The 27,991-nt window shown below is 41.6% G+C and overlaps 4 protein-coding genes across 9 annotated transcripts; 3 read left to right on the top strand and 1 right to left on the bottom strand.

Moving 5' to 3' along the window:
• Window positions 1-2,206: 2,206 nt before the first annotated feature.
• LOC115687023 (common plant regulatory factor 1-like) lies at window positions 2,207-7,648 on the top strand. The gene is made up of 12 exons (XM_030612491.2): window positions 2,207-2,506; window positions 4,117-4,241; window positions 4,428-4,472; window positions 4,563-4,658; window positions 4,733-4,813; window positions 5,285-5,445; window positions 5,599-5,638; window positions 5,746-5,794; window positions 6,320-6,555; window positions 6,689-6,766; window positions 6,881-7,006; window positions 7,101-7,648. Exons 2-12 carry the CDS (start codon window positions 4,179-4,181, stop codon window positions 7,338-7,340), a joined length of 1,215 nt encoding a protein of 404 aa, XP_030468351.1. The 5' UTR covers window positions 2,207-2,506; window positions 4,117-4,178; the 3' UTR covers window positions 7,341-7,648.
• A 2,098-nt stretch (window positions 7,649-9,746) lies between these two features.
• On the top strand, window positions 9,747-14,070 carry LOC115687063 (putative glucose-6-phosphate 1-epimerase). 4 transcript variants are annotated; one of them, XM_056304680.1, is made up of 9 exons: window positions 9,747-10,580; window positions 10,854-11,055; window positions 11,191-11,265; window positions 11,691-11,747; window positions 11,831-11,994; window positions 12,154-12,288; window positions 12,778-12,880; window positions 13,215-13,314; window positions 13,481-14,070. In XM_056304680.1, the coding sequence occupies exons 2-9, from the start codon at window positions 10,945-10,947 to the stop codon at window positions 13,687-13,689; spliced, it is 954 nt and encodes a 317-aa protein (XP_056160655.1). In that variant the 5' UTR covers window positions 9,747-10,580; window positions 10,854-10,944; the 3' UTR covers window positions 13,690-14,070. The 4 variants fall into 4 exon arrangements, with proteins under 4 accessions (XP_056160655.1, XP_056160653.1, XP_056160654.1 ...); XM_056304678.1 differs by having other exon boundaries at window positions 9,748-10,840; window positions 10,886-11,055; XM_056304679.1 differs by having other exon boundaries at window positions 9,748-10,763.
• Window positions 14,071-17,075: 3,005 nt separating this feature from the next.
• On the top strand, window positions 17,076-19,779 carry LOC115686972 (NDR1/HIN1-like protein 6). Of its 2 annotated transcripts, none has more exons than XM_056304577.1 (3): window positions 17,076-17,507; window positions 17,964-18,713; window positions 19,392-19,779. In XM_056304577.1, exons 2-3 carry the CDS (start codon window positions 17,989-17,991, stop codon window positions 19,405-19,407), a joined length of 741 nt encoding a protein of 246 aa, XP_056160552.1. In that variant the 5' UTR covers window positions 17,076-17,507; window positions 17,964-17,988; the 3' UTR covers window positions 19,408-19,779. The 2 variants fall into 2 exon arrangements, with proteins under 2 accessions (XP_056160552.1, XP_030468273.2); XM_030612413.2 differs by having other exon boundaries at window positions 17,084-17,507; window positions 17,958-18,713.
• Window positions 19,780-20,932: 1,153 nt separating this feature from the next.
• LOC115686971 (tubulin gamma-1 chain) lies at window positions 20,933-26,218 on the bottom strand. Of its 2 annotated transcripts, none has more exons than XM_030612412.2 (12): window positions 25,881-26,218; window positions 25,167-25,367; window positions 24,533-24,644; window positions 23,759-24,159; window positions 23,405-23,458; window positions 23,200-23,304; window positions 22,641-22,715; window positions 22,492-22,536; window positions 22,242-22,370; window positions 21,865-21,969; window positions 21,689-21,782; window positions 20,933-21,271 (listed from the first exon to the last, which is right to left on the bottom strand). In XM_030612412.2, the coding sequence occupies exons 1-11, from the start codon at window positions 26,007-26,009 to the stop codon at window positions 21,714-21,716; spliced, it is 1,425 nt and encodes a 474-aa protein (XP_030468272.1). In that variant the 5' UTR covers window positions 26,010-26,218; the 3' UTR covers window positions 20,933-21,271; window positions 21,689-21,713. The 2 variants fall into 2 exon arrangements, with proteins under 2 accessions (XP_030468272.1, XP_056160551.1); XM_056304576.1 differs by having other exon boundaries at window positions 20,933-21,285.
• Between the last annotated feature and the right edge of the window lie 1,773 nt (window positions 26,219-27,991).

Consider the following 27,991-nt stretch of genomic DNA (forward strand, 5'->3'; position numbering starts at 1 on the left):
CAACAGTGCTCACCTGAATGCCTCATTAGCGTTTGGCCAAGTGGTCATGTAACATGGCCAATTTTCATAGAGGTACCTTTTGATTTTTGTACAATAACTTTCGCTCAATAAAGCATGGCTTTTATTCTTTTTGCTATAGCCGAGCCAGCAGCATCCGTTGTATTTGTTCAGTTACCGTCCAAACAGCAAAGTCAACCGCAAATGAGTCAAACGACATTGTTCGACTCCGACAGCGAAGTCGCATGGTTGTTTGGATTATTTTTCAAACTTAAATTGATTTGTTTCAACTCATTTTTGCGTTTGAAGGAGATGTTAGCGATATTAAAATATTTACTTAATTCTACGTATCTATTAGTACTATGCATATATCCTTAATTGATTATATTTGGAACTATATTTATCTCTTTACCTTAAATAGTTACCCAATAATGTACTACTTATTGATTCACATCGAAATACAACTAAATTCCTTAAATCCGTTTTCCGCATTCTTATTTCTTAACTATTGCCAAGACATAAAATACTTTTCCTCGTATCATAGTTTGCCACTTTAATAAATGACTCTAATCCCAAATCTTGCTACCGCATTCACGTAATACTTGATTACGACGAATCGTCTTAACATTGTAAATCTGTACTCGATTGCAACAACGCGCCGTAAATACTATATGATACACCCACAGTACCATAGAAGTGTCCGCGTGTGTTTGTTCTAATGAGACCCATTTTCCACGACAAGGAAGGCTTTTCACGTTCACCAACTTCCGGATTGCGCGTGTGCTCGTTCGAAGTGGCAATCAAATCTCATAGGTCAATCCGTCCTTAAATGGCGTGTAATTTAGCTCGAGATAACGCCAAAAAATTCCCAAGGCGCAAGACTAGGAATCAAAATCATCGACCACGTCCCCCTTTTAATAATAATGGGGGGGCAACACGAAAGATTAGCTGATCAAGCGAAGCTCGTTTGATCATTCAGACACGAGCACCACCATTGCGTGCTAAAAACTCGACCGCGTTCACGACTTCATTCGGTGGCTTCTTTTTTTAGCCGGGACGGACTTTTCCTAAACGGGATTAATTAACAATGTTTAATTTGTTTGAGGAAATTCACAGTGCTTCTCGTTTGGAGACATATGTATGTATTAAGATTGGAACCCTCAAGCAGGATTCGGAGAATTCAAAGGCCGTGTTTGTTTCGATCAAAAACGGTTCACTGAAAATGATTAGTCAACGGAAAATCATTTACGATCAAAGACTATGCATACTTAAAGTTAGGGAAATGAATTTCTCTAATCTGAAAAGCGGAAAACATTTTCCTTTCTCACAAAATTTTCTCCGAAATAAATACATCCAAAAAAACAAATTTAGGACTTACTTTTGGTAAATATTATATTTTAGTTCAACATGGCTAAAAGCGAGACGCATTGCACGACCCTCCTCTGAGAATATGTGCGCTGGCAAAGCAAAGTCGTAGTTGTAGAGAGAGAGAGAGAGAGAGATCCAAATGGCATGTACACGTGGAGGCTGATCCCTTGATCAACGCAACAAAGATCGAGGCTTATTTTATTTAATGAAAAAAAAAATATATATATTTTTTTTTCTTTAAATTTTTAACGAAGGACCAAAAAAATCGTACTCGTCTGGGATTAGAATAGGGTTTTTAAACAAACATTACGTGGCGAAGCTGGAGAGGTCCGCCGTGGACTCCAAAGCCGCTATTCATTACCGTTAATTGCAGAACTTTCCCCCCCTCCCCCTCTCCACTCTTCTTTTTTTCCTTTTTAATTAAAATTTTAATTAATTAATTAAAATCAAATTATCTTGTACAGCATGGACCACGTAGGCCACATGACGGGGTGGTATGCGGGGTGGGACGCCCCCCTCCAGAGGCGAGATGGGATCCCGAGGCCGCCACGTGTACGGCGAGCGGGCGACGCCCGGATGGAAAATTCCAACCCCCAGCAAAATTAAAAAGAAAAGGGGAAACCCCAGCACGATTGTGGAATTGGCCAGCTCAACGACCCCTGCCCCCCCGTATATACGCCGTATGCGTACGCCCGCCGCGCGCCGATACGACACGTGTGTGGTGACGTGGATGTTGCCTTCCCCTCCGTCTCCCTTCTCTCTCTCTCCCTTCCTGCTCCGTCTTCCTCCTCCTCCGTTCTCTGTCTTGCCCTCTCTCTCTCTCTTCTTCTTCTTCTTCTTCTTCTTCTCCTCTCTCTCTCTCTCTCTCTCTTCTGCGCTGCGAGGGAGCTCGAATAGTTCGTCGCGTTTCGGAGAGAGAAAATGCGGTTTCGAGCCTGAGCTTTTTTCCCGTCTTCTGCTGAACTTCTTCTTCTTCTTCTTCTTCTTTTTCTCCGTCCGGCGATATAATCTGAGAGCTTCGAGAGTCTCTGTAAATTCCGGGCGTTCGAATTCCGCCGTTCCGTTTTTGTTCCCCGGAAATCCTTCGTTTCTGGATTTGGCAAACGAGAAGAAGGCGGGACTCCCGGCGGCGCGGTAGAAGGTGCGTTGGAGCTAGCTGTTTGATTTCCGAGTTGAAATGTTTCGCTCTTTCTCTTTCTCCCCGTTCTCTCTACTTGGAAAAAGCGCTTCCGGGGTGCTGGAGAGCGAGGATGACCGGCGAATGCGTGCTGAGTTGAGTCGGAAGTGTGTGTGGCGGATATAATTGTGATGCGCTTGGTAACAAACGTGGATTGCGGCCAACATCGTCGAGATTTTTAGTATGTAGTGGCGATGTAATGAGCTTTTCCTGTAGACGAATTGTGTACAAGTTTTTCTGTCGAATACATATTTCTTGCTCTGCCTGAAGGTGATAATAGCAGGAGAGCAGCCTCTGGAACCTCGATTTTGTTTCTATTTCTCTGTGCTTCCTAGAATTTGGGTTGCATGGAGGTAATGTTGTTTGAGTTGTTATAATCCAGCAAAGGAACTTTCTTGCATGCGAAATAATTTGCTTAAATTGCTGGTTTTGGTGTGATACTAGGTGGCTGCGTAGTTGTAATTTTAGATCTGGGGATTGTTGGCATGAATCAGGAGTCGGGACCATGATTTTGCCATAAGTAAAGAGCACGGGATCTTGAAAGTTCTTGCTGCTTGTTTGTTCGTTGCCTTTTCCCTCTTCTTGGAATTTTATTTTCTCAGTAATCAGTAGAACTGTAGCCCAACAAGCAATTTTAACTTATGCTGTACTTCTATGTCAGTTTCTCTTTGAAACTATGAAAGTGTGGTTGCTTATCTTCGCTGGCTAGTCTTATTCTTATATTTTTCTTGTAAAGGTTTCTTTGTGTCTTCACCTTACACCTCCCTTTTGATGAACCATATGAGAAGTTGAGGTTTTTAAGATCTCAAAAGTGACTTCTCCGTGTGAATTATGGGCCCTCAAAGTTGTTTCTTCTTGTCTATTCTCTTTCTTGGAGTAGAATAAGTGGTTGACTATGATTTTTATCTTCTCGCTGTGGGTGAAAGCTGCATCCGTTAGCGGATCTGATTTTTCTTTGCTGATATTTAGTAGTTGCCGAATATATAGTTTGATCCGCCATCAAATATAAGGATTACGATGTGATGCTATATCCATTTTTACGATTTGCTAGAGTAAAAGCTCTAAATTTTTCTTTAGCACATAAAGAAAAAAGAAAAAGCTCTATCTTTACGAATTCTCACATGAGATCTTCTCGTTGAGTATTAGGTGAATTCAAGGTTCTGATGAAGTACCACAGATTTAGGATAGTCTTACCACCAAATTTTGTGTTTGGATGTTATTGGCTTTGTCATTCATAGATGGGTGCTAGATGTTTAGGAAAATATTTCCAAGGAAGACCGTTCTGCAACAAGTGTGATTGTGTACATGCCATTGTTTCATGAGGTTATAATGAAATTCTTCGCTGCGGTTGGAAGATTCCGTGAATCTCATAAATTATCCGATTTCTGCCTTTTAATGGTTGTTAGTTTCTTGGTGATTTATAGACAAAAACCGAGTTGACTTTCTCTAACTACATTTGAGCTTGAGTGACTTGGTCGTTATTTGGCGCAATTGGAAGCTATTAGTTATATTCCCAATAGGTCCTATGAATTTTCTTGGGCCATAGAGACGTGACATCACCTTTCCTGATGCAGCTGATTGCATACTATCATTGCCAAGAGAGGAATCATCTGAATCTTTTACTTGGTGCTTCATAATGAGGAACAATGAAGAGACAAAGTCATCCAAATCTGATAAATCGTCTTCACCAATAACTCCGGTGAGATGAGGAACCTCGTATATTTGTGCTTATTAATCCTGAAAGAATCTTTTCTATTACTACTCACCAGTCTATATGATGATATATACCGTGAAGAACTCTAGAGTTGCATCTCCTTCCCGATACTAAAGCTAAAAATTTGTTGAGGTCCTGTTTTCAATTAAATGTTTGTTCATCGTGCAACAGGATCAGACGGGTATTCATGTGTATCCTGATTGGGCAGCTATGCATGTAAGTTTATTGCTCTGGCTGAATGCTTTGGAGCAGAATTGTTGCTTGATAAAAATGTTGACATGATCCATTGGCCCTCCATCTTTTCAGGCATACTATGGTCCAAGAGTTGCTCTTCCACCTTATTATAATTCTGCTGTCTCATCTGGTCATGGTCCTCATCCCTACATGTGGGGGCCACCACAGGTAGTGTTGGAAACAGTGAACTAAATATTATTATCTAGTTTTGGCTTGCAACTTAGTGTCATGTTGATCTCCAGCCTATGATGCCACCATATGGGGCACCTTATGCTGCAATATACTCACATGGAGGTGTTTATGGACATCCTGCAATTCCTCTTGTAAGTATATCTTCTTTACCTTTCTTTACCTGATAATTGGTTTAATATATAGGGGGAGAGTGGCCAAAACTTGTGCGCACTGGGGGAGATGTGCTGTGTTGTGCGTATTCTTTTTATTTGTCTTAGAGTGCTTTGCTCTTGATGATGCAAGCTCTGTGCTTAAGTTACTGCGAGTTAAGACTGCTTCTCATGATTACACTGTTCTGATTCCCTGTCATCATCGTCTGCATCTAGTGCTTTTTTTTCTTCCAAAAAGCAAAAAGAACAAGAGAAAATGATTCACCCGCTGTTTTGTAAATATACTGGTAATAGATACATGTTCTTGGTTCCCCATTTCATCTTCTTTTTACTCCAGAATTTGTTACTAGTCTGAGCTACATCTCTGATTTTTACCTGTATATATAATCCCCTGCATGTTTTCTGGGTATATGCTTGAATGATGATGGTTCTGACGGTCTTGCAACTATGCAGACACCAACTCCCTTGGCTGCGGAAACTCCTAAAAAATCATCTGCTAATTCTGATAATGGACTGGTGAAGAAGTTCAAAAGTTTTGAAGGGCTTGCAATGTCAATAGGCAGTGGGGATGCGGACAGTGCTGACGATGGGACTGATAAGAGGTCATCACAGAGGTTTGTCGAACAAGAAACTTTTTGTAGCTCCAAATCAAGACCAGTGTGCTTACACTTATGATTCCGGAAGATTTCTTTATCATATTCATCCCATTGCTACTATTTCCCTGACCACTATCTTGCTAATTCTTCAATGTTGTGATTTGTAAGCAGTGAAGACACGGGAGGCTCAAGTGATGGGGATCAATCAGGGGTGAGAACAGAAACTCTATTACTCCTTTATTGCCTCATCATTCCTGTTTCTGGGAATATCGTGGTCATAACAGTAACTGGTACTAAATTGTGCACTTAATGTGCCAGGCAGATAAAGCTACGAGGAAAAGAAGTCGCGAAGGAACTTCATCCGTTGGTATAGCATCAGCCTTCATCGACTAAATTATCTTGATAGTGAGATAACTCTGTTTAATCTCACCATTCACCCTAACCTTTTTCCTTTTGGGTGGGTGGTGGGGGCCCGAGGGTGTTTCTAGAGTCCCTACTCTACTACTTCAGACTGTAAAGACTGTCCATTTCTTGTAAGTGGCTTCTGATGTAGAACCTGTAGACTCTCGCAGTTATGAGGATGAACTTCTGTGAGACATGCTATGAACTTGCTGAGAAAGTTCTCTCTCTACCATTGTGAAACTACCATGAACCGTTGCTTCCATGGGCATGTGTAACACAGTTAGTAGTCATATACTGTTGCTTGCGTTAGAAGTCCATGGAGGTGAAAACAGATGGGCTTAGTTTTATGTAGGTGGCAGCAAATAAATTTGTTGGTGGTTGATACACCTACGTCTGGGGAAATCATTCATACATTCCTGGAGTTGAATTTCTCATTACTTTGGTATGCAACGATGCAATTAAGTCTAAATTTGGAGCCTCATATCCGCAGGTGATGGAAAATCTGAAGTTCAAGCCAAGGTTGCTGGGGAGGTGGATGCTGCTTCTGAGAATGTGTCAGGTGGAGCCATTGATTGTCCCAGTGCCACAGGAAAATTGGTTGCATCTGTAAACTCGCCCAGCATGTCTGCATCATTAGAGCTCAAGAATTCTTCCATGGATGCAAATGCCAACCCTGTTAGCATTTTGCAACCTGGTGCAGTAATGCCACCTGAAGCCTGGTTACATGTAATGTCACTGTGTGGTAGTTTACCTATAATGTTTTCTCTGCAAGTCCAGTACTTTTGTTCTTTCTGCTGTTTCTTCAAGTTGCTCTCTACAATATCATAAAATTCTCTTTTTCAAAATTCTCTTAATGTAGAGTGAAAGAGAACTGAAAAGGGAGAGGAGGAAACAGTCAAACCGTGAATCTGCTAGAAGATCAAGACTGAGAAAGCAGGTAAACATGACGTGTGATAGAAAGTGTTATCGTGCTGTTTTCAGTCTTTCTGTTTGTCATTTTCATCAGCGTGTATGTCATTTCAAGGGAATGGCTTTTCCTCTTAATGTTCAGGCTGAGACTGAAGAACTTGCCAAAAAAGTGGATTCTCTGACTGTGGAGAATATGGCTCTTAAATCTGAAATTAGTCGACTGACCGGGAACTCAGATAAACTGAGGCTAGAAAATGCCACATTGATGGTACCTCTTGCGTCCTTAGCTTCAGCGTTCAATATGAGTCATACATATAATTTGCTATTATAGTTTTAATGAATAAAACTGCTTCCACTTACAGGAAAGACTGGAAAATGCGCAGGGAAGGGAAAAGGAGGTTGAATCACTAGGTAAATTCAACGACGACGGGCTTCTCTCGGACAAAACAGAGAACTTACTTTCAAGGGTGAACAACTCCGGAGCCATTGATCGAAGAAGTGAAGATGAGGGAGAAGTTTATGAAAGGAAGTCGAATTCCGGTGCCAAGCTTCACCAGCTCTTGGATTCAAAACCCAGAACCGATGCGGTGGCCGCTGGCTAATGGCTCTTTCTAATTTCTGTTAAATAGTTTGCCTTACTTATTGAGCTTCGGAAAATTTCGAAATCAATGTCACAGCTAACAGGAGAAGGATGGGATAGCTGGGTAGAGCTAAGCGCATCCAAGAATATGAGGACTCTAATTTTTATTGTAGTATAGTTCTCTCATGGCAGAACTGATGGCTTTTTTTTATCATGTTCGGAATGCCGTGATGGTCCCAGAGGCTATGTACATTTGACACAGGATTTGGTTCGTAATTGGGTGTTTTTACGGTTAACTGTGGACTAATGTCATGTAATTAGTGCGTACAACTTGTGTGTAAGCTTGTTCTCTACTTGATCTTAAAGCCAACTTGACAATGTTTACTTCGACTCTCTCGCCGGTTCTACCCATAAGTTTTGACTTGCGGGTGCACAACGACTTTCACAGTAGCTTTTATGTCGATGGAGGAGTCTTGACGGCAGCTTCCTCTGTTTGCTTGGGTCAAGCACTGCTCAAAAAGCCATTCCTTTACTTTCCATTCAAAAGCAGAAGAAAAGGGTACAGATCTGTGCCCACATGTCGCTGCCTGTCCCCTCTCATTTTCCTTCGTATTCGTCTTCTCTTATAGTCAAACGCATTTGTTCTTCCCAAGGCTTATTTCGCTTGCCGGAGAAACAGAAAGAAAGGTTTATTTCGCATGAAAGACTACCTTTTTTGTGTGCTCATCCATCAATGTTGGACCTTTGAAGGCCGAAATCTATTCAGATATCAGGGCCCACGGCCACAGTGGTTCATGCAACTAACGAAAATTGTTTATTTCGCACGGAAAAGCTGTAATTACTGTTGCTGACAAAAAGTAATTTGGTACTGCTTCCTCTAATGTTCTCCTGAAATTCTCTACTGTTTGGAGCATTGTTGCTTCTTTGTTTGATTGACAGGCAGCCGGGTCGTTGGGATTCTGAGTTTCACTGGGTCAAAAGCAGATCTAAGGGAGCTAGTTTTGTTTCTATTCCGATTGAGTTGACTTGGGATGGCTTCTTTATTCGTTTATGGAGGCCAAATGTTCATTCACAAACTATTCCATCTAGGGATCAAGTTTTCCATTGTGTGAGATTTGCTGTTAAATGCTTCATTGCGAAGAAGGCTTCATTAAGGAAAAAAATTGTCAATGCTTATCTGTTCCAGATTCGCTTGAATCGGAATATATGCTTTAGTTGAGCGGTTTCTAGCCTAAAGTGATGTTAGTCAGTGCATTCTTTGATTGCTTTGGTAGTCAATTGTCCCCAGGCTGCGAATTATGTTGTCTAAAGATTGTTCAATGGAGTCGTGCAAGAAGATTTGCTTGACACGTAGTGGGATTTCGATTTGCCCCATGTCTTTGAGCAGTAATAAGAAATGCTTATTGACGACAAAAAGATTTTGCAACTTTGAAACACTATTAGGGGCCGATATCTAAAAGTCAGTCGCAGCCACGTTATACAGATTTTCGCTCATGACCCACTTTGAAAGATCCCTCGTTTCCCTCGTCTTTCCTCTGAATTTCTCTCCATTGTTTCCATTAATTTAATCACCGCTGGATTCATCAGCCCCTCCACCGCACGTGATCTTCCTAACACTCCACCCCCCAAGAAAAGCTAGTCATCTTTGACTCCCACTTTTCTTTCATGATGAATGCAACCAAATTCCAGTTGGAGAAACCAACCTCACCACCTCACGTGCGTCCACCACGACTTGTGCGGTGGTGTGCTCCAGTTTCCCTCCTCCAACTTTGCTTTTCCTAGGTTTCTTGGTTCGTGCTTCATCAAAGTGTCCTACCTTTTGTCTCCTCCACTTGCTCTGCTTCACATGTTAGCTTCCCCCCCAGATAAGGATACCTCTTATTTGGATAAAAGTCATTGACGTTCCAGGACATGGCGGTCTTGAGCTCAGATTGCAGCCAAAACAGTAACCGGAAAGCTAAAAATTAGGATCAAGCTTACACTAGCACCCCATCTCTCGCGACTCGCAATTCGTGCTTCAGAAGAGAATTTGTCCTCGGTTCTGAATTTAAGCAGCCTTAACAAGAGTCATCGGAGACTAAAACCGGGGTCGAGAAGCTGTCCCGGCAAGCAGAAACTCATTGGTTTCTCAAGCATTAGACGAGATTCTGGTGGAACTATGACGTGACTATCACCAAAGAAACGGAAAAATACGAATTACAGTTCATGAAATTGGGTCTAGCTAGATGTTATGTCTTGCGCTAGGTTCTTGTTCACCAACTTTGGATGCTCAAGCGAGTGATAGTAAGCATAATACCGCGCCCAACTTAGTGTGCGGGGTAAAATCCAGCTTCATTTCCTATTTTGGTCATGTAGAGTCTCTTTCCTGGCCCAATTCAACCATGACCGTCCATTTGAATTTTTTCTTGTTCTTCTTCCTTGCAGTGATCCATGCATGTAAGCGACAACGGGGGCAGTCCACGTCGAATTAGGGATTTGTATTTTATCTGGAAAATTTGCTATCATGATGAGGGGGCAAGAAAATAATAAAGAAAATATGTTCACAACACAATATGAAAAGTTCGAGTTGTCCCCATCTCAAACATCCCCTCGTTTCAAAAAATTTAGCTGCTTGTACAACGTACCTGTACCTCGTATCCTCACGTTTCTTCTCATGCTTCCACAACCATGCCCAAATCCTTCTTCCCCTCCCAAGCATCCCCCCTTCAGCCCTTTTCTTCTCCTTTCCTCCTCCTCCTTTCGTTGCTTCAGAGTTTAGTTTCAGTATTTAGTAGGAGCTCGTAGGCAATATTTAATTCTTTAGCCCAAAAAGCCACTCCATTCAGTGCATGTGTTCTTTGGCGTTTCGTTTCAGTTCTGTTAATGGGCATTGCTTTTGCTTTCGCGACTTTTATATTCGTCTCTGTATATCCAGAGAAGGGCTTTCTCTGATGAATTCCTGCATTCGACCCCCCCCTGTCTCTCTCTCTGTCTCTGTCTCTGTCTCTCGTTCTCCTCTGATTTGTTGTTGTCTTGGGCTGTTCGGAGGAATTATAGATCCGTGCTCTTGAACCGAATGCTTCCACTTTTTTTTGCATTGAAAGTCTCTCCTTGATCTGCTTTCGGGCTGCGGATTTGCTGCTGGTGTTTTTTTTTTTATCAAGTTTCAATCTTTTCGTAGAAAGTTTGAAGCTTGAAGAAACTAAAGTTTCACCGATGCTAACAGCTCATCTGATGGCAGTCTCTCCTTTCAGCGTCAGCAATTAATGGTGGGTTGACATACGTGGGCATTTGTTCAAGATTCCTAGGATAGATAGTGGTTTGGGTCTATTGGGTCTATAGGGCTTTGCCAAATGTTGTCATCCTACTGGAGTTTCTCCATGTTTTATGTTTAAGCAATTGAGAGTTCTGGAGATATCGGGCTTTTTTTCTTTATTGGATCTGAGGATAAATGCTGAGGAAGCAGGTGGTGGTTGGAAATTAGCTTTTAGTTCACGTGTTCACAGGTTTCTTGCATAGAGAAGGCTCTGGTGTAACTCTAATGTTTCCGTCACAGGGTGAATTCAGTGATTCTTCACTGTCCATAAGTGCCAGTTTTCCCTGAATTGTTTAGAGCTCTAGCAACAGAAGTTCATCTTCCAATCAAAATGGGGCATTCTGCTGCTGTGTGGGATTGCAAAGCCGCAGTCGAAATGACAAAGGACTGGAATGGGATTGACCATGTCGTGCTTCGGAGTCCACAAGGGGCTTCAGTGCGGGTAGGAATTGTGCATTTCACTATGGGATGATCGTGCTGAGATACTGAATTTTTTGCACTGAGTATGGTATTTTGTATGCTCAGTCGTGCTTGACTTTTTTTAATCCTGTGGGTGCTTCCATTTTTGTCTGTGTAGGTTAGTATGCACGGAGGGCAGGTCACATCATGGAGGAATGAGCAAGGTGAAGAGCTCCTATTCACTAGTAGTAAGGTGCGGCTTATTCGATGTATTTGTTGGAATCTTTGAGCTCGATGCTAATTCCACTCTTATAAATTGCAGAAGTTAATGCGTGTCAGTTTTCGTTCTTTACGTGCCTGTAAAGCACTCTGCTAGTACAGTGGATGTAGCAATGTGAGCTTACAACATCAAAATAACAGTTGTGCTTTTAGTTGAACGTAGTGCTCATCAACATCTAATGTGTTAGGTTGTTGTAGATTAATGCTTTGCATTCTTCAACTCGTGACATTTGAAGATATTTGAGAATGACCCAATTCGACCGTTTTCAATATGAATTATTGCGTTTTCCCTGAGTTCTGGGCTAAGCTACAGCAAGAATCTCTGCTAAGAGGCAGGGATGTCAATATCCACAACTATTATCTCAGACTGATTCGCTTGTGTATTATCTTCTACTACAGGCAATTTTCAAGCCTCCCAAAGCAGTGAGGGGAGGAATTCCCATATGTTTCCCTCAGGTACTCTGCATATTTTGATCCAACATTTATAAAGGACTCAATGTTGAACATCTCTTACTCGAGTTCTTTTTGAATTTTTGAAGTTTGGGAATTGTGGTATGCTGGAGCAGCATGGGTTTGCTAGGAACAAAATTTGGACAGTTGATGATAATCCTCCACCCCTGCCCTCGACTGATTCTCAAGGCAAATCCTTCATTGACCTATTGCTTAAGCCTTCTGAAGAAGACATAAAGGGGTGGCCTCATAGGTATAAGCTCAATCGTAATTATCTCCAAACTCCACACCCAGTACCCACCATGCCTTGCGATGTTTTCTTTCTTTTTTTCTTGCTTCTTTATTAAATATATGGCATGGAACATCATTGTTCAAAGGCTCCTGCTGATCATTTTTATATCTCTTGTTTCAGTTTTGAGCTTCGCCTTCGGGTTTGCCTCGCAGCAAATGGTGATCTGAGCTTAATATCGCGAGTCAGAAACATCAATGGAAAGCCATTTAGTTTCTCATTCGCTTATCACACATATTTATCAGTTTCTGATGTCAGGTATGGACCATTATCTGCTGATCATCTTGTCATTGGCCATAGATGTGCTTTTACTACCGTCAGTAAATACGATTATCTAAAGAAATGGCATGATATATGGCCTTGAGGTTCTCTAAGCTCATTTTACAGGGTAACACATCTTCCATCAACATTTTTCTTGAATATGCTGTGATCTTATTAGTTCGAGGCCACTATCTACAGTCACCGTGAAGTTTTACCACAAAGCAATCATATCTGAATGTCAAATATGAAATAGCAATGACATTTAGGCAATTATAGTGATGTTTGGAGTTCAAGCAAGCACGTTTTGTTTAGGGACCACTGCAACACACTGTTTAGCCTTGAATGCATAAAGGTTATATAGTGTTGCTTTGCTTCTTGCCCAAGAATGTACCTCACCAAATTCAGCCGATTTTTATTTTATTTTGAAATGATAAAAAAGAGTTCATTCTCCACTTAATCAAGGGATTGAATGTACATCTGTCTCAGTGAAGTGAGAATCGAAGGATTGGAGACGCTCGACTATCTAGACAACCTTTGCCAAAGGGAACGCTTCACAGAACAGGGGGATGCCGTAACTTTTGAGTCAGAGGTAAACATCAATTTAATTCATTATAGCCAACTTCATGTGAAAGAGTAACGAGCCTCATATTCACTGGAGTTCTGAATTTCCCGAATAGCAAGAAATGAAGGAGCAGCCTCTTCAATGGTTGTAAAGAGCCTAGAGAGGGCCTTTTCTTTGAATTTTTTGGTTCTCAGTGAGAATCTTCTCCACGCATTTAGAGTAATTAATGCGGAGAGAATGTGGAAATGTGATGACGCCTGCATGTTGAAGTATTCTAGTTGTGCCTCTCCCTGCATTTCGACGACCTTGCCTCTATACAGCCTATAATTAGTACGTTTTCTGCCTCACCCAATTCTGGCAGGTGGATCGAATCTACTTGAGTTCTCCAAATGTAATCGCGGTGCTTGACCATGAGCGGAAGCGAACTTTTGTGATCAGAAAGGAAGGTCTGCCAGATGTCGGTAAGAGCCCTTTCAATTAAGGAAAATGTCTTTGCATTCTATTACACACTCTTAGAACATTTAGTGGTATACTGGAGCCCGAGAGGTTGCAGAGAAACAGATGCGAGTGCTGGATATTAGTCACTCCAAGTTGAAGTATATAGGGTTATCTTGTTTGAACATGCAGTTGTATGGAATCCTTGGGAGAAGAAATCGAAGGCGATGGCGGATTTTGGCGATGAGGAGTACAAACAGATGGTTTGCGTTAACGGTGCAGTGATAGAGAAGCCAATCACATTGAAGCCTGGTGAGGAGTGGACTGGAAGATTGGATCTCTCAGTGGTCCGCTCAACTTTCTGTAGCGACCACCTTGATTTCCAAACCAGAGGCCTCTGAAGACTAACGAAGTCATCGCAGCCATATATATCTTTTCCCTGTTCTGTTTCTGATGGCAGAGAACCAACCCAAGGCATCCCTTTGGACCGGTCCTGAACCGGTAAGCTCGGGGACAGTTGATAGTCCCATACCTAGCTCTCCAGTGTTAGTGTTAGTGCACTAGTCCGTGCATACTATAGGAGATAGGAATCGAGTTTGAGACCTCTCCCTCATGAAGTGTGGCCCTCAGCTCACCCTTACTCTGGCGGACGCTGTTGGTGAGGCTGTTAGATTCAGTAGTTTCGACTTTGGAGGCGGTCGGTGCAGAGCGAATTGTAATAATTTTGCGAGAGTGGATTCATAGGAAAATCTGCATCGAATAAAATGGGAATTGCAACTTTAGCGTGGAGTCTCTCTCTCTCTCTACTCGTCGTCGTCATGTGGAAATAATGTGCAGAGGCCTTCTTCAAAGATTGAGATATACAAATCTTCATAGTTCATATAGTCATATAGATATCAACATGCCATATTATGATTGAAGGGTTTGTCTCTAAATATCTTGTTTAAGTTCAGGACCGTGGCTGACTCCAATATCCTTGATTCGTTCCCTTTCATTAGAATAAGAGGTTTATAGACTGTGTAGGAAAAGCACGACCTCCCATCAATCCTAGCCTAACTTCATAGGTGAAGGACAGAACTAAATCTTACCCTTCAATAGAAACCACTGCTCTTCCATATGATCTTTTAATTCTTCATCGACTCCAATCTCAACTTTTTACGTGCAAGATGATGGCAAGAAAGAAGAACAACAAAGAAGCCGGAACTGGCAATAGAATTCATATAGACCCGTCAAACGGGTGAGTTGGGTCAGATTTGGGTTAGGTAAAAAATGATCTGACCCAAATTGATCAATTTTCATGCAATACAAAATTTAGCGGCACTCATACCCAACTCAAATCATACCTAACACATACCCGATTCGATCTATATTACTAGAATACTTCGATATTTAATCTAGTATAGGAAAATTTATAACCAAACTGAGGTGAGAGCTCAGAGTAATCGAGCGTGAGATCCAGTATGGCTGAGAGAGTAAAAAGAGAATCATAGAGGTGAGTTTGGTCTAAGTAAGTTACAAACCCATTTAACATTTATGTTATTCTGGGCTTTACCGTTTTAAACTCATTTATGGCCAGTTTAGTAAATATAACTAATCTCTATAAGAACTGAACCCATCAAATATGTTTTAAGTTTTTTTTTTTTTGGTAAAGGTAAGAATATGAATTTAAATATGTTTTAAGTTGACACTTCTAAATTCCAACAATGGGGAATAATGAAGAAGATTTGTTACGTCACATCAACATTCTTAAGGTTGCTGAGTAAGGATGGAGAAATCATAGAATCAAATACAAAAGAAGAAGAAGAAGATTGTGATCAAGTAGCTGTCCACCCTGATTATATATGTGGGGGCAAACACTTTGATTTCTTGGCTGGCAGTGAAGCAATTGCATCCATGCGTGCTTCCAACTTTCCTCATCACCCCATTCGTGGCATTTTCATGTCTTTCTCAAAATACAATTACTTGTAAGTTTAATCGTTACTGCATTTAGTTAATCAGTCTCCCAGTCTATTTATTATCTTTGACTTTGGCAACCAAAGTAAAAGAAAATTTATAAATTAAAAAAAACAGAACAAAACCCACGTGTACAATACTTTATGAATGCAAGAGCCAGCCTTAAATGATTTGTCTATATCTGACAATAAATTAAAAAAATCATGGAAAGTGATTCATAAAGTTGGTGATTTTTCATAAATTTTATGAATATTCCAAATATAACGATATATGTTGATATGGTTCCTAAAAATCACCGTGCTAAATTATGTGTCCCGATCCGAATGGATGCCTAGAGAAGTGAACTTGAAATGCGAGAGAGTGAACTTCTTAAATAAAAACATTGTGAATCACGCCGCATAACTTCGCATACTAATTTTCGCAGACTATTCTAGTGCCTCTAACATTATTCACGTCCCCAAATTTATTTTTTTCCTCTTTTTCATACACGCAATTTATGTTATCTCATTCTCGATCGCATTTTCTACATAACAATTGCACGTGATTTTATCAATCTCTTGGCGTGATAATGGTTCTCTAGCAACTAGGAAAGAACATGAATTGCATGGATTTCGATTCTCTCTTTCGCCACTGCATTAATTCCATCTAAGCCCATTTTGTCACATGAATCAAAGAAGGAAACTGCAAAGTCAAAATGAGTAAATAAATAAATGAATGAATGAATGAAGGACTGGTGAGTTGTAATAAGGTTGGAAAAGGATAATTTCTTAATGTAGCACGTAGCTGCTGATGCAGATAATGCAAGGCAGGTACTAATTTCTCTTCAATTGAAAATTAGATATTAAGTGATCTGATGAGATTATGTTAAACTATATAACTTTTTTTTAATTACCCATTTCATAGTTTCATCTCAACACAAGTTTCTCGCCATGTTTCTAATGGAATGATGAACTGTCTTATGCAACGAGTTGCATACCGCCATGTACTTCAGCAGTACCATTTCATTGTAAAGATATCTTTAAGCTCCGTTTGTTTCTTTAAAAATGAATGATTTGGAAACTATTTTTTTTCAAAAATGATCGCTTGTATCACTTGAAATAAATTAGCCGATAGAAAATGTTACCCTTATCGGCAACGGTTAACTTCTAAATATTTTTGGGGATGATGGAAATATTTTTCGTTCGTTCATTTTTGTAATCGATACGAGCGATCATTTTTACAATAATATTTTCCAAATCGTTCATTTTTCGCGAAATAAACGTAACCTTGACATGGTGTCGCAACATCGGCAATCGTGTTTCGACTTTTTGGATAAGTTAGCAACAAAATCAAACTCTAAAATGTCAGAAGACGATATGCTTGTGCTCCAAAGCCCTGAAATCGCATGTGAATCTGATGAAGATTGTTGGCCATTCGTATATAGTAAGTAGTCCTAAACTCCTGTGTTTTGCACCGTCATTCGTTAATACATGACCCCGCATTATGATATTTTCCTTATAATATTTCGGATCGTGAAGCTCGGTTTAAGTAGGTAATTCATGAATTCCATATTTCTCGCACTCTCCTTAAATATCGTTGTTCTCATCAAGGCATGCCAACAAGGCAACAAGTGTCTTCAGAGCATTTGTTGAACATGCTTAGTTCGAAACAATCCGATCTTCAAAGTAGTGGTTATACATAAGAACAAACAAAAAAGGACGATCGATATGGCAGAAACATTAACATTCGTTTATTAGTTACGTAACAAGAATTTACGAGACGCTTGTTAATGAAATCCGAAGAAATGCTTGGATGATTCAACGGAAAAAACCAAGAGAATAACAAGAAGAAGATGGTTATGGAAAACGATACAACAAGAAGAGGAGCGAAGGGAGCAAAGTCGGGGGCGTTAGAACAAGGTGTCGCGACGAGTCAGCAGGAGAGCGCCGCGCGTGAATGTCGCGAACGAATCCCTGCCTCTGCTCCTTCCCCGAACATTACATCCCCTGTTTTCGTCTCTAACCCCTCCTCCTTCACCACCCCCATTAGATTTTCGCTTTAGCTTTCCTCCCTCCCTCTCTCTCTCTCTCTCTCTCTCTCTCTCTCTCTCTCTGATTCACATTTCCTTAATAATTATCTCGTGAAATCCACCACCTTTTCCATCGGACCAAGATCTTTTCCCCCATTGAATTCTCCCATACCAACTTGGGTTTCCATTGGTTTCGTTTGTTCCTGCAGAATCGGGCACTGTTCCGGGTCGAATCGACTCCATCTCCTCCCCAAAAGGGTCTGCATCTCTCTGCATGCCGTTCAAGATGCTTCATGTTCTTTCTTCTCTTCTGGTTCATAGATGATTTTTCTTCTCTTTGGTTCAGAATTGGGCACTGTCTGTGTCTCTGTTTCTTTCCGATGAATCGTACACAGAGCTGTTCTTTTCCTTTTCTGAGTGAGCTCGTCCATTTGCCCTTTCGTTTATATTTGAGATGAAATTCATTTTGTGTCGAGCCTTTTTCATTGGATTTCAGAGGTTGCCTTCAATTACAGAGCAAGAGCGATAATTTAATTTTTAGCTTCTCTAGTGGACTTGATTTCGTTCATCCGGGCATTTGCATTGTTGTTTTCTTCTTTCTCGATGATTTGTTTTCCATGCTTATGATTCACTTTTTTGTTGCGTGCACCGTCATTATAAATTGTTCAATTCTTTTCAGCTGATTCCGTTCCTCTGTTTTCAATGTAGAAACAGAGCATCCAACCGGAAGAGCCGCCAAATGGCCGAACCGCCACAGAAACCGGTACTCCAGAAGCCGCCGGGCTACAGGGACCCGAGCGTCCCCGTCCAACCGCCCCCAAGACAGCCGTTCCGGAAACCGGTCATGCCGCCTTCAATGTACCCAAGGAAGAAGCGCCGGGGCTGTTGCCGCGCGTGTTGTTGCTGCTTCTGCGTCCTCATATTCCTCATCTTCTGCGTCCTCGTAATAGCTGGCGCAGCATTTTATATCTGGTTCGGCCCGAAAATCCCGGTTTTCCACCTCCAGTCGTTCGAGATCCCCCGGTTCAATGTGACCGTCAAGCCAGACGGCACTTACCTCAACGCCCGGACCGTGGCGAGGGTCGAAGCCAAGAATCCGAACGAGAAGCTGGGGTTGTACTACGGCGGGACCAACGTGGACATCAGCCTCGGGCAGGACAAGGGGATCGGGATGGGGTCCGCAAGCCTGCCCGGGTTCAGCCAGGGAAAGAAGAACGTGACGAGTTTGAAAGTGGCGACGGAGGTGCGCGACGAGGTGGTGGAGGACGGGATGGGCGCGGGGCTGAGGTCCGGCTACCGGAGCAAGAGCTTGGTGGTGAAGGTGGAGGTCCGGACGAGCGTGGGGGCGAACATAGAGGGGTGGAAGGTGGGGAGGGTTGGGGTGACTCTCGAGTGTGGGGATGTGACAATAAAGGATTTGGAGGGTGGGGACATGCCCAAATGCAAAATTAAATTGCTCCATTGGTAAGTTTGAGTTTGTATTAGCTTGGCGGTTCAATGCATTTTGTTTGGTTCATCAAACCATTGGTCAAATGCTTGGTACATGATGAATTAATGAGCAAAAAGCTTAGTTAAGCCAAAGTTGTAATTAGGAGGAGTTGCTTAGTTTTGCCACATCTAAGTAGGGTATGACATTCTAAACAAAAAAGAAACGAAAAGAAATGAAAAAGTAGGGTATGATATATCTTGTTGTTTGGATTAGAATCTGCGATATCACAGAACGACTAGTTTATGAAAAATTAGAGTTCATTTTTCATGAGGTCTGAAAAAGACATCTCTTTCTTTTTAAGAATCGATAGCTGGTCATTGTAGATTACTACACGAGATTCCGATCAAGAACCGAGGTTGTTTCGATCTTTTCTTTGCACTGTGAATTGTTCTCCATGTCTTGAAAGAAAGCAAGGATGCTTAGCTTCATGCTTTTAATCTGCCTGATTCCATTACACTGGGTAGGATGCCATAAGTTTTCACAAGTTGTTTTGATTTGGATGACACACGTGGTAGATGAAAACGCGGGCTCATCATGTTCTATGGATAATGCGTCGCTATTGAGACAGTACCGTGTCTAGATCCCGAGAAACGACAGGTTGACTTATCTGACAGCTGACTGCTTTTTTTTTTTCCTTCGTGTTGGAATTGCAGGATTACCCTTCAATGACACGATTGTTGTCGTGTGGAGAACAAAGAAAAAACAAAGACCTGATCGAATTTGACGACAACAATTTGGTGACCCCTTGCTGAACACGCCGCTGATTCTAATGTTACTTTTGACCGCAATAACAGTAACACAGCCCTTTAATTTTTCCTTTTCAAATGTTTTCTCCTTACATACGAAAGAAAAAAAAAATGAAGTCAGAGGCTCCCGCATGAGGTCTGAAGGCTCGAAGGTGGTGGGTTATGTATGTGTCTCAGCCCTTCGTCTCCTTCTGATGTAATTGACTGCACATAGCGAGCTCTCTTCTCCTATTTGTATATTTGGTCTGTCAATACGGACCCCGTATGTTTTATTTGACTGTTTTTTTTTTATAAACCAAGGAAATCTTTGAGGGTGGTGGCTGGTGGTGGGGATGGACATCTGGTTCTTCAATCTCTAATGTTTCTCTTGGAGACCAAGTATTGTAGCTGCGCCTGTCTTTAGAAAAATGGAAAGAGAGGAACACGCTATCTGTCCGCATTTTGCGTGATCTTAAGTAAAAAGATGGCCACGGAGAGAGATGTGCAATCTGCATGGCGTCAACAGGTCGCTTCTCGCTTGGCCAAACGAAGCTTCATGTTGCAAAGCCCCTATTGCGTTAACTCTTTCGTGGGCTACTACTCCCTATTAAGTTCCTAGTCCTTGGACCATTAAATTTTCTTAGATGACACGCGCTAAACTCTTGCCATAACTATCCTAGAAGGGACACGAAACTGCAAAAGAAACGCGCCCGGTCAGACTAATTAGCACCATTACGACGACGGAGCATAAACCTGACGGATCACGAACCTAACGGATCACGACATGCAACTAATTTAGTTGTGAACCAGAGGAGTTTCGTTGAGGTGACAATTAGCAACAAAAGTTTGACACATTTGAATCTTGGCCTCAAATGAGTTGTTCATGTGTTAGGAGCTCAAATAGTCCAACGATTTCCACCATGTTTGATTGATTTCTTCCACAGAATAAGCGGTTGACAGTCATGTCAGAGTACTCAAATTTTCAATTCCGCCCCAAACTGCCGTCTCTAGTTTTTTCAGAGAAAAAGTGGTCATGAAGCATGTTGCCTCATGTTCACTACCAACTCTCTAATGACATCCATCGGGCAAATCTCTGATAGATTTTATAAACTACCTACTATCATTCAATTAGTTGGACTTTGGCTTTCAACTAAAGGAATGAGCATGGAAACGATGTTGAACAAGCTTAGAATGGCTTGCCTCGTCGATAGTTGAAATTACGGTCATAAACATTTGAGTCTGATCACAAAGATGTAAACAAGCAGTATAGAAAAGAACCATAGGAGTACGATATTAACGGATATATATCGAGTCACATGTCGGCAAGTGAAAAAAATCCAAACTCGTCTTGTCCGGGGAATCGATTGTGGTTGAGTAGACAATAACAAACAGTATGGCCGTCTGTAACAAATCTAAATTCTCTTCTGGTAAAATAAGTTTCACATTCAAACCTTGCAGCAATTCCCATGTACTCTGGAAGTGCAATATAGAAATCAATTCAAGATTCACGTCAATGATAATAAATCCTTAAATACAACTCGCATATAGCTGACACATCTCAAGTTTGAACACTGGAACCCCAAGGAACTGGTGACTAAGCATGCAGTGAGACTCTGCATTCTTTAGAAAGTGAATCTTAAGAAGGGAAAAGCAATTACATACCCAAAAATTCTCACCACAAACACAGCACTTTTCACCCAGTAAGAATCCTGATAGAGACTACACTTACAATCCTCACTCTGATGCTAGTCAAACTGCAACTAATAGGTCGCCATAGTCACCTCTCCAATCCAAGCTGGTAAAGTTTCCTGCAACAAACAAGCTTCAGCTCACCAATTAGTACTAGATATGCACAAGAATGTAGATAAATTCAACAGATCAGGTGTTAAGTCATGGGCGAGATCCAACTATCCCAGCATCACAGAGAATGCTCTAGCATTATTAGGTAATCAGTAGAACGGACGAACTAGACAAAAATTAAGACTGTCAATTGAACCACCCAGCTCTTTTCTTTCTGAAATGCCAGTTGACGTGATGCAAAAGCATGTCAGCATAAGTGTGCAAATACATGCATAGTTTATTTGCCAAAATGACGTAGCACATAGAACTTGTTATTGACTTGTCAGCTGTTACTGAATATAACTTACAGACATGAACTGCATATGATAAAGCATATGCAAGTAGTTGATAGGGTATACACTGGAAGTAAAACCATTGCAGCTTACCTATGTTTTCATACTTTTATTCAGTTCAGACAGCTAATTTTGGATCTACAGTTCCCGTAGCATTTCCCTCTCCTGTTAGGATGTGATCGGGATCCTGATTCAGAGAAACTTACAGGTAAGATCTGATATATGCTCAAAAGTCGAGATAGATCAACAAGGCAAAGTAGAGCATATACCTCCATTCCCCACTTAATGTAATCCGGAGATTCACATGCCTTATATTCGTCAACCAAGCTCTCAATTATGTCTCTAGATTCGTCAAACTCCGAGAGATCATTATCCTGTTCATGTGATTGATTGCGTCAACATGATGTCTTGGCATACTAAAAACACCATCTGGAGTAGGGATGATTCTCAAAAAGGTTAATTTGTGTTAAAAAAAAAATAACGACAACAGTTGCTTAGACAGCCTTTTCAACAGGACGTCAAAAGATCAATACACTACTCACAAGTGCATGATCACTTGAACAAGCACTGCAACGCAAGCAAAAGTTCCCATTAAAGGTCTATAAGATAATACCAGTTGAATGAATGGTATCTATTGACAACTTACAGCAAACATTGGGAATTTCCGGTAATTGTCAAGGAAGGCTTGCTTCTTTCTCAACTTGTCGTACTGATTCAAACACTTGCTAAAAAGATGCCGTATGCTAGTGTGGCTTGCTAACATAAGACCACTGACCTGACAAACGCAACATTCATAAGTTTTCATCATTCTCCAAGTAGATTCTCACAAAAAGGTCACATGTGCCACTGCTACCAAATTTCTAGAAGCACAAATTGTCACAAAGCTCCAACCATACCCTATGGGCGGTTTGAACATATGGAGACTTTCTTGACAGAGCAACCTAAAAAATAGAAAGAACAAGAATGCATAAGATATCTTATAACATCAAATAGCTCTGGAAAATAGATTAGCATAACTTAAATTGCTTTTATTGTATAAGAAGACCTGAATACTCGCCGGGCCCCACTCAATGAAATTAACAAGCTTTCTTTCGCGTATCCTCTGTAAACTTTCATGAACCTGATTACAAGAACAGGGAAATTTCAATTATATCAACCAAGATTACAGGAATTATATAATGTATATTAAAGTTAAAAGCAGCTATTTTGAATGGGAATGTAATAAAGGATGTCCTAAACTTACTTCTGTTGGTCATTTCACAACAACAAAATGTATGTTAAAAAAAGTTACGATGAAAAGACGAGGTTAGTATGATGGACTTGGTTTCGTAAGAGCTAATAATTTATTATTAGCTCCGTCCAAGACGATAAAATGTAAATTATATCCAAATGACTCCTGGGAAAATATTGTCCAGAAAGGAAATTGACCGTTTCTTTCAGCATTATAATTACAAACACTTTGTGGTTTTCACATTGCAAATAAAAAGACTAACACCGATGCCTATGATTAATTGTTGGTCAGATCACCAGAATGAGGAATCAGACATGGTCAATACCTCCATGCATGACTAAACATAAGGAATTCATGCAGTGACAAAATATACCTGAGTGGGATCTACTTCTCCTTGAATGATGTTCAATATGGATATGTACTTTGCTTGACTAGCTTCTTTTGTTCGAGCGTAAGATGAAACCATAATATTCTTTGACTGAAACACATGCATTCAGAAAAAGAATTAGGAAGAGAAAAGAAAGTTCAAAGAAACTCTCAACATGCACAATGAAAATATACACAATAAAATTACTCACCTGCAAAAGTCTTCTCATGACATCCAGAACAGTAGTCTTCCGAATTACATTTGCCTGCAAAGATGAGAAATATTCACATTACACACTTGAGTCATTTAGGGATGCAAGTTTCAACCATTTGAACAAGGTTAAGGTGAGTCAATCAGGATTAAGACCAAGCTAGGTCCCTCCAAAAATCACCAAAAGACCTCAAAAATAAGTCCATGCTATTCTCCCCTCTCACAACAAGGCATCATCCATGGATGCCACATTATAGAGGACGTTTCATGCCAACACATCAGGCTTAACTAGATGGTCATGTAAACCTATAAACTACATTTTTAAAATAAAGTAAAGGAATATCCAATATGTTACCTGACGCTCTACAGTGAGAGGTGTATATCCTGTCATCAGGAAATGGCATCTTGGTGTTGGAATTAAAGAAGCAAGAAGGCCAACTAAGTCGTTGTTCATGTACCCAGGATAGCGAAGGGTGGTTGTGCTCGCAGACATTACAGTGGAAACCAATGAATTTGTTTGAGCAAAGGTAGGATTACTCAGATGAAGGCGCTCCACAGCTATCCTATTCAGTGCAGTATTATCAAGAACAACAACACAATCAGCATTAAGGGTTAGACGCTTGAGGGTCAAAAGTGAGTTGTATGGCTGCACCACCACGTCGCTCGTCTCCATCTGGTTAGGAAACACGCTGTATGTTTGAACCAATTTTTTGCTGTAGCGATCATTCAGAGTTTCCAATAGATATGAGCCCATACCTGCATTGTTTTGCTTTTGAGAAAAATAACCGACATATGCCTCGTGTAAAAGGCGAAAACACTATATGTATAGGTGTTATAATATGTCGAGCATGTTTGCATGGGGACTACCAAGTAGCCAATAGAAAGTAAAGATCTGCATCCTGCAGCTGATAGAAAAGCACTCCACAAAGTGGCTACAAGACGAATAACTCGTATAAAGTAGACCATCCTACAGTTGGTGCATATTAAGCATGATATGGGCCAGCACACTCCGAAAGAATGACAAGCCTCAACAAGTGGGAATGACTATGATTTATATCAGTTTTCACCAAGTCCATCAATCTTAACTACAGAAAAGTGAAAAAAGTAAATAGAAGAGCGAGGAAGCAACCTGAGCCCGTCCCTCCAGCAATAGAGTGGCAGAGAACAAAACCCTCAAGACTGTCGCTACCATCAGCTTCTCTATCGATCATGTCCATTATATCTTCTTCGACACCCTTCCCCTATCACAATGTTATGAAAAGGGATAGTAAGAAAGTCCGGTCATTATGATTATCCTAAAAGAATTGGTACACCAATCATGCAGGAGTCAATAATAGGTCAATTATCATTTAGTTTCTGTCACTCAAGATTAAGTTATTACAAGTAAACAGAAGAACATTACATGATGTGCAAGAGCAATTAATAACTAGGAGATTTTATTTCTCCGTACTTCCTATCGTTAAGTGATCTGGAATCAAGGGCAGAAAAAAGGTTTTCATTTAAGTAACAGTAATCACAATTTAATATAGTCAACTTTAGCAAATGATACAACGAGAATCTGAAGACATTAGAGAGATGAAAGTGAAAACTGATGCAGTGGGCTGGTTGATATGACTTTCGTTACTAGAAGTAGTACACACTTAGGCAGACTGATAAGGAAACAAGGTACTGGACCTCTGCTACCATCCCGGAAAACCATTTCTCAGATAACTTTCTTATTTTAAATTTAGCGAATGCAGCGCAGAAACGATAAAATAGCAAACCTGATGATATCCACTGGCCCAATTATTCCCAGCACCTCCTCCATGATCAGACACAAATATGTTCTCGTGATTGTAGAGATTCCGATATTCACTGTTCTGAATACCATTTATCACTCTTGGCTCCAAATCCATCAATATAGCCCTCGGAATATAGTGCTGATCATCAGCTTGGTAGAAAAACACATCTTTTCTGTCACCTCCCTAAAAGCATCGCAACAGCCAAAGTCTCGCAAGTTAGGGATCAACCGGAAACACTCCGTCTACACCATGGAATCATACCTAGCACATGTGCTAACGATACATATCTCAAAAGTCGTTTTATCGAACGTTACCCGGGACTACGCCGATCATCAGGCCTATTATCATGACAAGTTCAATTCCAACCTAAGCTTCACGAGCTAGGGATCCACTGACAGCACCCTAAACCCCAATCCACCCATTACTATACACAGTCACTCTCCAAACTCTATTGCCTGAGTTTCACAAGAAAAGAAAAGAATCCCACTTCCCAATCGCGAAAAGGGCAAAATTGGGCATTGCCCAACTGACCAAACGATGATACTCCGGTATCCTAAGTTCGGAATCTTTCACTAAATTTCTTACCCAATAACGACCCCGACCTCTACAGATGCTTCCCGAGCCAAAAAAAAACAGAAGAAGAAAAAATCAGTTCTACAAACAAAGCGCGACCGAGACTGTGCGGGAGTTTCGGACCTGCGTGGCGAAGTCCTCGAGCATGCCGTCCTTGCTGATGCCGTGCTCGAGGCAGAGCTGCTTCCAGAACTCCATCCCAATCTGGTTCCCGCATTGCCCCACCTGCAACGTTATGATTTCCCTCGGCATTTCCGTTCGCGCGCTCTCTCTCCCTCTCTCTCGTCCACCTCCTCTCGCTTCCGCTCAAGGAGTCGTGGAAGATGGCGGTGCTCGGATCGAAGTAGCGAAGAAGGAGGATCGATGAGCGCTAGGGATCGATCTGGGGATTGCAGCCCCGAATCATTTCAAAAAAAGAAGAGGGAAAAATGCAGGGGCAGAGCGAGCGAGCGAGAAACTTGAGGGAAAGTTTGGGCAAAAAAATGTTCTCCGCGTGGGAAGGCAAATGCGGGCGGGTCTTCCCAGCGTCCCAACCACTGTGTCAACTCGGTTGGTGGGCCGGCGCCCCGCTATCCTGCGCCGCCGACGCTAACGTGCGCACCCCTGGGCCGTGGGCCTTCTCCGTCGAGGGAGCCCAATCGCTGCAGGCCCGGCCCGACCCGGCCCAGTGACCGCCGCGCCCCCCGATCGCGAGCCCAGTTTCGAATTCGACGCGACTTTGCTCCGATTGGGATGATCTTGTTAAACGTTCGTTCGCTTATGGAAAAAGAGCCAATTCCAGATGTAAATTGCTGAATCAAACGAGAACGATGAGCGGTCGGCATCGCGTAGGCACGACGAAAGCCTCGAGCAGAGATAGTTCATCGGAACACGACGAGAGGATTGTTATTTAATTTGGGAAACAACACTGAAGTTAGATTGTCAGACAGGCTCCCTCAGGTGCCTGTTTGGTTCTAAGTCGAAGCATTAACAAAGATTACATGACCGGACCATGCTCATGTAAAGCGACGTGCTACTGTCCTAGAACAAACGATAGCTAATGTTTGCGAAACCATTGTCGCGGAATGTGGTGGGGGTTGCAGGAGGCTCGGGAGGGAGCCGCTAGTTGGGCCAGAGGAAGCATCCGATGGCGAAGCTCCGCTTGTAGTGGAGGTCGCCGGCGGTCGGGAGGCCGTACTCTCGGAGCAGGGAGTCGAGCTTCCACTCTGGCATGGCCTCGTAGTCGGCTCGGGTGAACCTCGGGTAGTGGAGCGGCATCTGGAAGTTCTTGCACCGGTCGGCCGAGTGCTGGTGCCCGCCGTTCGCTCTGGCGACTCCCAAGGCGGGCATCGGCATGGCTGCCTCGGACTCCATGGCCCCTCTGCTCATATCTGGCTCCTCAGCACCTGCACGACTTCAATCTGTGTGTGTGTGTGTGTGTGTGTGATGATGCTGTGCAGGTTTCTTTATAAATAGCACTACCTGGTTGGTGATCTTTATATAGAATTTAGAGAGAGAGAGGGAGAGATTGCTCGGCCAAATGTTGCTCTCGTCGAGGTCAATACTAGTGGGGAAAGATATGTATGAAGAATATTCGTGAGAATTAACACCTTCCCTTCTTGTAAACTCAAGCAAATTAATTAAAAAGGTGTTCGATCTACTAAAAAGGATATATTTATCATCAATAATTACAATAAACAAAAGTTCAGGAAAAAGTATAGCGTGGACTTGATCTATGGCTGACAAATCATGAATGGGGAAAATTGTCCAAAAAATCCTGAACATATCGTACGACGGCCAATTCAGTCATGGACTTTTCAATATGGCCAATTCAATCATGAATTTCTTAACGATTTGTCATTGTAGCCCCTCCGGTCAATTTTTGTTGGAAATCGCTGACGTAAACGTCGGTCGTCTTACGTGATATGGTCAGCACTGTGTTTAGCGCTGATATGAACGATTTTTGCAATTTTTCTAATAATTTCTGACTTTTTTTTTTCCTTTCTTTTCTTTCCTTTTATAATTTTTGTCCCCTAATTCCCTCCACTGGCCATCAATGAGCCACGGAGCGAGGGCATCCTAGCCATCACCCGTGGCCGGTGAACTCTGCCGGCCACCGTCGAGGCCAATGATTGATGGAAGGAAATAGGAAAAAAAGAAAAAAGAAAAAGGGGGAATTTAGAAAAATTTTAAATAATTACAAAATTTTAAAGAAAAAAGATAGCTAGCATCCATATAAAACGATTTCTAGCCAA

This window comes from Syzygium oleosum, unplaced genomic scaffold (assembly GCF_021117445.2).
Source record: "Syzygium oleosum isolate NSW1041296 unplaced genomic scaffold, Sole_v2.1 Sole_v2.32, whole genome shotgun sequence".
Classification (NCBI taxonomy): domain Eukaryota; kingdom Viridiplantae; phylum Streptophyta; class Magnoliopsida; order Myrtales; family Myrtaceae; genus Syzygium; species Syzygium oleosum.